Raw genomic sequence first — 10,845 nt, forward strand, 5'->3', positions numbered from 1 at the left:
AGGTGACAAAACTATTATTTTCAGGAGATTACACACTAATGAAAACATACCTATGAATATTATATTCCATCTCTGCCAATAGATCCTCCCAAATGTTACACACTGGACCTGACTGGACTGGAAAACTGGAACCAAATCAAAGATGGAATTTTCCTGTCCTTGTTCCTCTCTGTGGCATAAACCGTCCACCTTTGTTTCTCACAGCTCGGTCAGACAGGTGATTGATGGGGAAGTGATAACATGGGACACAGTCATGCTCCCACACACAGCACAAAAGCCACCGAACAGTATCTAGTTCCTCAGAGAGTAATGTTCCTCTATCTGTGTTATTATCAAAACAAGCCTTTCAGTCCTCCCAGTGCTGTCGCCTCTGGCACCTGAGCTCTGACAGGTATTCAGTCACAGCATCATTTCATCACCTGCACAGAAGTGTAACTGTGCCCGCCTGACGGTCAAGTTCAACCGCAGCTATGTGATGAAGCTACACAGCCAAAATACCAATCATTTTCGACACGTGTAATACATTCCTTGTTTGTTATTTTGCCAGAGCTTCTTAGGATGGGTGCCATTGTATGAAGTAGTAGTCAAATGCCACCAAAGCTTCTATTTTTCAGGAAATTTTGAATGAAATATTTTTTTTACGAGGAGACGCGGGACCATTTACTCCCACGTAAGAAAAGTCTAAACACAAACGCAGCTGCAGTTACAACTTTTCCCCAGAAGCAACGAGGAGTTCTGAAATGTAATTCATGATTTCCAGATGACAAACAGTATATCCAACTGACCGTACAACTGCCTGGTTTTACTGTACAAACCTCCACCTGGGACGCACATGGTGTCAACATGCACAGCTGCGTGTTGACATGACATCCCCATATGTCCTGACAGGAAGCTGCGTGCTGTAGAACAAAATGGCTGCCAGAAAACTATTGGGAGGTACAGAGGTCACTGACTCATTTTTGTAAGGCTAGAAAGAACACAATGTCCTTGAACAGACCTTTCCAAAACATGAAATTCCCAATGAAATTCCATAATCCATAATCCTTTATTGATTTATAATCCAGGGTGGATTAGGCGACATTCCATTAGGTTTTTTTTTCCATCAATGCAGAGATTGGACAACCAGTTTCTGGGTCAAATAATATATAAGAGTCATATGTGGTAAAGACCGGGCTAAATATAGGTTTCCCCTCCATTTTGAGGGATTCCAGTTTCAAAAGAACGTTTCTATAATCCATTTCATGCCTCATCTCATGAGCTGACATTCCAACGTCAGAGAAAAAACCTGCTGACTTCTCTTCAGATTTTAACAGGCTTTTGTCACTTCCTTTCTACAACCAGGGTGTCTAATCAGCAACATATGAATCTCTTTCAGCTTGGCTTGAGCTTGCTGCTATAGTAAGTGCAGCTATACCAGCTTGATAGGAGATTTTTCACTAAACACAACTAAACATCAGGATTTATTAAGAAACACATGACAATTATAGAAAAATATCTCAGTCCTAAATTCAAGCGTCCCTACGGCTATTGCACTACAACAAGTCTCAGTCTCAAGGTCATACATTTTTTTATCTTTACTTGAGCCTTACTAGTCTTGGTGTTTCACTTAAGAGGTTCAACATTACAAATCAGAACAATCAAGCTACATGACAGACTCTGATAGGAGCTCTTGTCAAGTCCATGGTCCAGGGAACTTGGGACCCTTTGGAACTACATGAAAAAAGTTCTCTACACATTTCTGTTTACCTTGTTGGAGGGTAGGGACTTAGGACCAGGAACTAAATTTAGACACAAGTTCCTCTGAATCAAACTGCAGGTAAAGAATTAATAAAAATATTTGTCGGTTTCTGAGAAGGTTCCTACAGTGGAAAAGGGCTACTAGACTAATCTGAGGTGGTCTTACAGTCATACAAGGCAGTCAGGTAAAATCCACTCAAAGCACAAATAAATACCACCCAAAGGTTCACCATTCAGCATCAGATATCAATCGTATCACCACTCACCAAAGATTTGGAAGCAAGTGTCTAAGTGTATTTGCTTCCAATATATCGTGGAACCTAATAGTGGAACTGCAGCCCTGAACCACCCGAAAATGAAATAATCTAATGAAAATCTATTGCTGACAAACCAACAACATGAGCAGAACCATATCCACAGTAACATCTGATCAATACTGCAGGTGTTGTCCTTACCTCCAACACAGGCCCCGCTCCCAGGATGATCTGCTCCACCCCGCTGGCAAATCCCTTCTGGCTGAGTGCAGTCAGGTGATGAATGAGGAAGTTGGTGCTCTGGGTCTTCCCAGACCCGCTCTCACCGGAAATGACTATGCACTGGTTCCTCCGTCGCTGTAGCATGGCGTGATACGCCACATCTGCCACAGCATAGATGTGGGGGTCCAGTTTCCCCAGTGTGTGGTTGTCGTACAATTTAACATATTTCGGATTATAGATAGGCAGGAACTGGAAGGGGTTAATAACAATAAGAATACTCCCAATGTAAGTGTAGATCTTCTCCTGGCGGAAACGTGCACGAAGGCTTTCCAAAATGGCACGCTCTGTTAGCTCTGGAAGAGTACAGAGGTCAGACGGAGGGTCGCTCCCTGTAGGCTGGGGTAGGAAACCCCGCTCCACCATGCGTCGGCGCTCCTCAGTCACCCTCAGCCACATCTGCAGGCTGCCGCCATAATGAATAGATCCATCCAGATTCTTCTCCCGCAAGAGGAAGCGGTAGTCGTCTCCACTGCACAGGCCGCTGCGGTTTTCCAGGGCACTCCGTGGCCACAGCATCATCCGCTGAACGGGGCAATCGCCAGGGTTCAGGATCCATTCCTCCCCACCGAATTCCTTCACCTCAGCCAACACGTAGCATTTGGTTCGCTCCAGGTGCAACCGTTCGATGAGGCACTCGATGGCTTCAGCGGCTGTGGTGTTCTTGCGAGCACTGACGGGGCAGTAGATGGTGCCCTCAGCCAGGGTGCCCGGGTAGACACGCAGGGTGAACTCCTGGTCCTCCAGGCGCCGCCGCATGCTGCCACTGGTGGTGGCCATGTTGGCGCTGCTGGCGTAGCTGCAGCCGCCATCTTGTAAGCTCATGGTGGCGCAGCAGGTCCCATCAGCACACCGCTTTCTGGGCCCTGAGGACTGACTCAGGTCATCCCAGCTGGAGGGGGACAAAGATGGAGAGAGAGAGAAGAGATGGAAGAGGTTAAACATGGCAGCAAAGCAACAGAACAACAAGGGTTCAAAGGAGAAATTTGTCGTTTGAGACATCACTTTATGTCCTCACAGCCTTGGGCATTTCCAGTACAGTGAGTCACAACAGGGTCAGTAGAGTCATGGCGATTTCATCTGTCCCATGACACAGTAGGCCGACTCAATAGGCTTTCTGTTTTGGATCATAAGGGACTACTATCACAAACACCACAAAAGAGGAGCATGAGACGAGTCAAAGAGAGAGACAAGAACTGATAGCTATTCAAAACAATGAGGAACAGTAGTTGCTTCATGAATTTAAAGGCTACTGGCCAGCTTATCAGAGCCACATACCCTGTGTGTGTGTGGTGGGTGTTGGTGTGTGTGTGTGTGTGTGTGTGTTTGTGTGTGGTGTGTTAGATATAGTGATGATGATGTGTTGGTATGTGTAAAATAAGAATATGTGTGTGTGTGATAATCCAAGGGCTCTAGCCGTGTGCCAAGATTAACAGCTGCCACCTTCCACACAAAAGTGGCTGTAATGAGAGCACAATGGTGTAATTCACCACTTCCCTGTTGATAGTGAACACAGCACTCCATTCTCTCTCTCCTTAAACATACATACATACACACACACACACACACAGTCCAGTTTCACAGACTACAAAGCTGCAAATGTGATGTAAACTGTTTATTATTGTTGTTAAACATGCTGAAGATTATGGGACAGAGATGAAGCTCGAGAAACACAGAAATTCTGATGAGTCAGTAATCAGGATTAAGTGTTTCAAATATAATTTTGATGGAGGTAGGTACTATTCGTTTTTTAAAGTACACATAATCTCGTATTTGAATGGCATTCTTTAAATATGTGCCAATTTAATTATGACTCTCATTTCACAAAACAATGGGAGTTTTGTGTCAGGTAGTAACGGTTCCAAACTGACTTGTTTGTTTCTGGTATCTCTGTCACGGTTTTCTTTATTCAGTACTTGTATTTTCAGTACAGTATTTGTTGAAAGGAATATAATCAGGGAATCATTACTCCGACCCTTGCATTTTCAGCTGTTCTTAATACTGGCCTTGAAGCCATGGAAGCTTATGTCCTGTATCATACCTAAAATGCAGAAAATGAAAGGTTTTGCTGGACACAAGTCTTTGTGGCAATATAAAGTGCCAAAATCGGACTTGATGCATGTCTTTTAAGCATAATATCACTGTGTATGAACCCAAAAGAGGATGGATCACTAGAGTACCCCAAAACGTAAAAAAGAAAATTTAAGCCAAAACAAAGACCACCATTATGAAGTTGATCCCTGCCAGTTGCCATCTTGCCCTCTGTTGTACAACTCTGGTCAATAATTTTACTTTTCTAAATCAGTAAACTTCATCATCTCTTCCTATTTTCTATTTCAATTTTCAATTGCTATTCAGTATCAAAACAAACAAATACATGCATCAGGTTTTTCTACATTGCCTTTCTTTTTCAGATCAGTTTTCAATTTCAAGGCTTTACATGCAGACTTAACTGAGGTTATTATTTTAATGAAAACATGTACCACTGCTTTTTTAGTCTCTCATTTAAATAATCTCCCCTTTTTTGCTGAATAACACTTTCTTCAATGGCTCTCTCAGCTACAGTAAGTGTGTCTGCTAGATAGATAAAGAGAGAAAAATGGAGAGGATGAGCCAGCCAGTCGTCCTTTGAGTGCCCCAGACAGACCCTCCTCTCCCTCCTGCTGTCTGGAGTGATCCTGACCACCTACAGCAGTCTGCAGCAGCCCACCACCACCACCAGACAGAGACAGAGAGAGAGAGGAAATAGACAGCTGGGTGTCTATAAGAAACAACACAGTGAACTGTGAGGGATGAAAGACAGAGCAGAGGCAGAGACGACAGAGCTGAGAAACAGATACAGATGAAAGAGAGTACACAAGATTCAAAACAAAGTCCCACGCATCTGATGCAGCCAGTCCTTGGAACACTAACAAGCTGTTCAAATGGGTAAAAGGTCAGTTCTAGTCTATTATGCAGAAATGTAAATAGTTTGTATTGTGGGTCCATTTGAGCTGTCTGGTGGGCTCCTTTTGGGTATGTGTGGTGCTTGTGCAAATACAAAATTAACAAACAAACGAACAATGAAGGCCACCACTACCGCAAACTGCGTCTCAAAATCAGATCAGTAGTATGTAAGACTGATTGATTAACAAACAACATTAAATTGACAATTCACTCTAAACTGGCTAAATCTGACGACGACGAGCATCTACACTGTTGATATAAAGATACAGTTACTTAAACCAGCTGTTCTAGCCTTCATTCAGCTCTCCTGTTGGTTGGTTCCTAACCCTCTTCATCAGTTCTCTGTGGCTGGCTGACGTCAGCACTCAGTCTAACTCAGTGAGTCATTACGCTGGAAAACAGTGACTTATGACTATCATCGTCAAATCCTTGGTCAGTGCTAAAATATTAGCCACTTGGGGCGAAAGACAGCTTTCACAATGAGAATAAATGACAGATAGAATTACAGGCTACAGGAGTGTGAGAGGGAGTGTACAGTATGTGTGCGAGAGTGTGTGGGTTTTAGTGAGTAAGTACTAACTGTTACCTTGAATATATTTCGTTACACACTATCAAAAATACCTAAATAATAATATATTCTGCGTGTTATACATTTTTATATGCAACACTAATCCAGGGGATAAAATGTAAGAAATATAATAATATAAATACATTAAATAAGACCTATTTTGAACTTTGTAGCTAAATGTAGGTTCTGAACCAGCAGGAAACACTATTATGTACAAACAAAACATGGAAAATCAACCATGATACAATATGGATATATGCTTTTTCTGCTCTTCTTCCTATCACTGATTGATACAGAGCAGGATATTTCAGAAGCAAAAGAGGTTTGTTTATAATAAATAGAAAAAAACAGTACAGTAATTCATATTTTATCAACATAAAACTGAAAGAAAACATTACAGTATCAGTTATTCTGATACACAAATGATCTCTTAGAAATACCATGAAAAACACCACGGATCTCACCAAAATAATAAAAAGATATTGCGGATTACCAGTTTAAAGGATAGGAGGGCAATCTAAATCCCTACTTCGGGTAATGCCATTTTTTTCCCTCCAAAAACGGATATACAAGTTTAATTCTTCCCTCGCCTGCATTGTTGCCTCAAAAGCTAATACCCCCGCGTTAAACTGAGACCCCCTCCAAACTCCACTGGAGCGGGGCAGAAAATCACTCGTATCTTCAGAACAGTTTGGAGAATATTAACCTCTTTGTCAGCTTTCAACAGCCTGTCCGCTGAGACTTTATGAACCAGCAAGCTGGACAGCAGGAGACGTCAGGAGGAGCCGTCAGGCTCTGAGCCATCAGGGGTGGGGACTGATGGATGGTTTTTAGGGGTCAAAGGTCGGAGTGAGGAGTCAAGGTTACATACCAGCTAAGGGTCTCACAAATCACATGTGTGCAGCTACGAAGCTGGCCACCAAACTTTTCTGGCATTTCCTCAAACAGCTGCATGCGGTGAGGTCATTCAGGCAGGAACTGGACGGCTATTAGAGTACAATGGATAGACATGACCTTACTGTACATTCAGCATGTACACCGAAAACTATTGCTGAAGGAGTTTTGATGATGATGGATTAAGCTGGAAAGTGATACAAGTCAAGCACATGGCGGAGACGAGATGAGATGGGAAGGAGAAAGTTGTCGAAAGAGGACAAACTAAAAGAGGTGGTGAAGTGGAGGAGGCTAAACGTTTGTTATGTCTTGTTTTGACACGGTCAAATCTAAAGTGCTGACAGCATGTTGAGATAAGGCCATAAGCTGATGTGGTGGAGGAATGAGCTTGTGCTCTAAAATGGAGAGAGACTGAAAGAGTAGTGGACGTCTTAATGAGAGTGTGCCAGTCATTAGACTGGTGGACAGATTCAGCCCCAGGTCACAGACATTCACAGTCTTCACTTAGGTGGAGAGGAACTGCTAATGTTAGAAAACTGGGTTCCAAATAGTAACCCCATTAAGTATTTAAAGAATCCAGGCAGAGAGAAGGAAGATCTAATTCAAGAAAGGAGCGAAGGGTGTAAGTTTAGGAAGAAGAAAGATGAAGAGAGATTATTTTCATCATTGATTTTCTAAAATGTCAGAAAATAACAACCAGTCACAGTTTTCTACATGCCAAAGTGATGTCTTTTAATGTCATATTTTGTTCAACTAACAGTCCAAACCTCAGAAATACTCACTTACTCACCATATGTGACAAAGAAAAGCATACAATCTGCACATTGTGAAGCTGAAACCAGCAAATGTCGTCATTTTTGCTTAAAGAAATTACTGAAAGAATTAAATAAATGATCAAAGTATAAAAAAATGGAGACACTTAGATAATGCCAAGCAGCTATATATGACCAAATACAAGTTTAAAGATATTTACTGTAAGTATATATGATAATGGACAATGGATATTATCTGAAAAGTAATAAATGAATTGTCCATTACAACTTCCAAGAATTCAGTCTTGCTGTCTCTCCCATTAAGCCTACAAGTCTACATTGTGGTTGCATTTGTCCATTAGTTGCTGCATTGGAAGTATTAATTGCATTTATTTGTTTTTGTGTTCAGATAAAAGCATAAAATATGAGCAACGTTAGTTAAACCCATAAGTCTTTATTAACTTCAGACTCATAATTATTGACTAGGGAACAATAAGAGACAAAAGCTTTGTCCTAAATGATTCACTACTAACAACTTCAGACATTACTCCTCAGGATAGTATTCCTCACTGTATGTGTTTCTATTGAGACTGTAAATCATACAAACGTGCCTCTCCTAACAGAAGGCATTTGCAGACTTGTGAGGCAGGTTATGAGTGAAGTTAGTGTGAATTTGTTATGCAATCCTGCTACTGTAGATTGGCCAACTTACTGTATTCCAGTTGTTTCATATGACCAAGATGTATGATCATTACACCTCATAGTTTTAGTGTTACACAATGGTTATTACATCCATTTGATGATTCCATATTTATGTTTAAGTGCAAAGAAAACACATAAGTGTGTCATGTACATGATGGTTTTATTATCAGGCTGTTGTGTTGAATGAATGAATGTGTGGTCTGTGCTGATACACTATGAGCTCACCAAGGCAAAATCATAAAATGTGCTGTAAATAAAAGAGTAAGTAAATTTAGTCCCTTGATCATAAAAGTCCCTGATTTAGTTGAAGCACTTTGCGATGGACTAGGAACTATTGGGGCAGAATTTGCAGTGGTGAACTGCACTGAACTTTATTTACACAACCAGGAAGCACCAGCTGCAACTAAGTTCTTCAGATACAGAGAAAATGCAAACAGAAATGTGCAAAATTGTCCTGTTTCTGTGACTTAGTAGTTCCTGCAAAACTTTGTTTGAAAACATGCGTTTATAAAAAAAAAAAAAAGAGACTTGAGACTTGACATTTTGTGACTCATGAACTTCTCTTCTACCCACTGGTCACGTACAGACACTGCAGCCCTTTCTCTCTCTAGAAACTGTGATGAGGAGGTAGTTTCTCATCTTTGAAACTACTACATCTCCAGATCTTTCTTTGGCACAGAAAGAGAATAGAAACTGATATTTTACAGCAGCAGGGCAGCAAACATGCAGTAAATTTCTGTGTCTATACAAAAAATCCATTAGAGGATACAGGGAGTCTTTAAGATCATATAAAAGCAAGGAAAGCTGCCAGGGACAGGCACACATCCAATATATTAAATACAGATGAGAAGCTCAACTCGTCTTGCAGGTCTTCAGAGTCTTCAGAGTGGTAAACAGTAACACCCCCTCCTCTCCCACAGTCGGTTCTCACCAGTATAACAGCAATAAACACCAAACCTCAGCATTCCTCAACAGTGCTCACACACACATAAACACACACATGTTCACCTAACTTTAAGTCTTTCAACACAGAAGGTGTGTTTGTTTCCCCCATCCCAAAACTGAGGGTTGTACTATACTTAATAAACTGAGGATGATTGCATTGCAGAAAAGGAACTACATGGTTTAATTACACTTTGAGTTGTGACTAACACACACTAATTCTTTCCTACCTCCACCCCTGATCACTCATCAGAGAGGATCATTCAAAGATTACAGGCATATTTTAAACTCCCAGTGGGTTTACTACTCACTTCTGGCTGCTGCTGCTGCTGATCCACAGTGAAGTTTACTCAACACACACACCTCCAGTCAGACTCCCTGAGCATCAGCTCAGACGAACCACACCTTGTGCTCACACATCTCACCAACATTGCCTGAATTCAAAACTAAGAAAGGTATGTGTGATTTGCATGCAGTCCAACTGTTACCTGGATTTTTGTCTTGTTTTTGAGTACAAGATTTTTTTCTGTTTTTCATCAAAATAAACACTGACATATTGCTGGATTCCCGGAATAATACTTAATAATAGACTTTTTCGGGTTTGTGAAATCTTTTAAAAGCTTGTTGTTTAATGCCTAAAATTAACCTGACTGGAGCATGTGGTTTGTTACACAGACCCATCTAGGAAGTCGTCGTTGGACACTGGAAAGGGCATGCACTTTCAAAATATACTCAGCAGTTGATTGGATGAACCATCTGTCTATCAATGTCTATCATGAGCAAACTTCAACCGATCAGCTCAATGAACCAAATAATGTACGAACTATTCAGTCAGTCCGGAAAAGAGAGAAAACATCTTCAGTGCCGTTCTTTTCTCTTCTTTCAATGAATAAACTCTCCAGTTCTGATATAACATCATCACACACACATAGCGTAAAACCCCACCCGTAGGTCATGCCCATAGCTGCCAGTTCCTCAAAGGATGCCGATTGGTCTGAACCACAGTGGTTTGGACACAAGTACATAGATTGGCAACATCGATGAGTCTCACGTGATCTTGTGAGTCCAGCTGCCTTACAAGGTCAACATTTCAAAGGTCAGAAATGTTTAAGTCACCCACACGATCTGTGGTAAAATGAGAGTGGAAGAAGCAAATCTGTAAAAGTGTATCTCAGTCATTACATCTAGCCCCCCACTATGATGGCTCAATCAACCCCCCCCCCGAAACAGGTATGAACACTTACGCCTTCATGGTCGGACAACCTAGTTTGTTTAAGGCATACTGAGCCTGGGACTGTGCTACTGCAGCATTTACTTTACGTGTGAATGCGACATAGAGTGGAAAACAGAAGATGTGTTCAGGCAACTTTCCCTGGAAAGTTAAAGGTTAAGATATATAAAAAAATACTAAATAATAAATGCCTTGTGTGTGCGTCTCTGTGTGTGTGTGTGTGTGTGTGTGTGAATTCCTGAATTCCAGCAGACCAGCAGAGCTCACAGGAACTGAGCCCACACAGACACAAACATTTGCCAGAATCTAGTGCACGCTGAGACATAGTGCCGTGTCTTTCAGTGCAGCGCTATGGAGTGTGTGTACGCGTGTGTGTGTGTGAATATGCAAAGGAAAAATGAATGTGCAAGTTGCAATTACTGTACTGATGCTAAAAAACACTCATACTTGTGATGTGGAGAGAAGATGACAATGAACATATACAACAAAATATACTGTATGTTGAGAGGAGAAACAAGAAGAAGAAGAAGAGGAGAGGAG

At 41.4% G+C, this 10,845-nt stretch overlaps 1 protein-coding gene across 1 annotated transcript in view; it reads right to left on the reverse strand.

Annotated features, from left to right (window-relative positions):
• Positions 1 to 10,845, reverse strand: part of LOC118330340 (unconventional myosin-IXAa-like) — a 127,874-nt gene that overhangs the window by 91,747 nt on the left and 25,282 nt on the right. The window contains exon 2 of the mRNA XM_035664832.1: positions 2,193 to 3,162. Within this exon, the coding sequence (XP_035520725.1) occupies positions 2,193 to 3,095 (903 nt within the window). The 5' untranslated portion in view covers positions 3,096 to 3,162. The remainder of the gene's footprint in view (positions 1 to 2,192; positions 3,163 to 10,845) is intronic.

Source organism: Morone saxatilis, unplaced genomic scaffold (genome assembly GCF_004916995.1).
Source record: "Morone saxatilis isolate NCDOM2014 unplaced genomic scaffold, NCSU_SB_2.0 Contig2, whole genome shotgun sequence".
Lineage (NCBI taxonomy): Eukaryota > Metazoa > Chordata > Actinopteri > Moronidae > Morone > Morone saxatilis.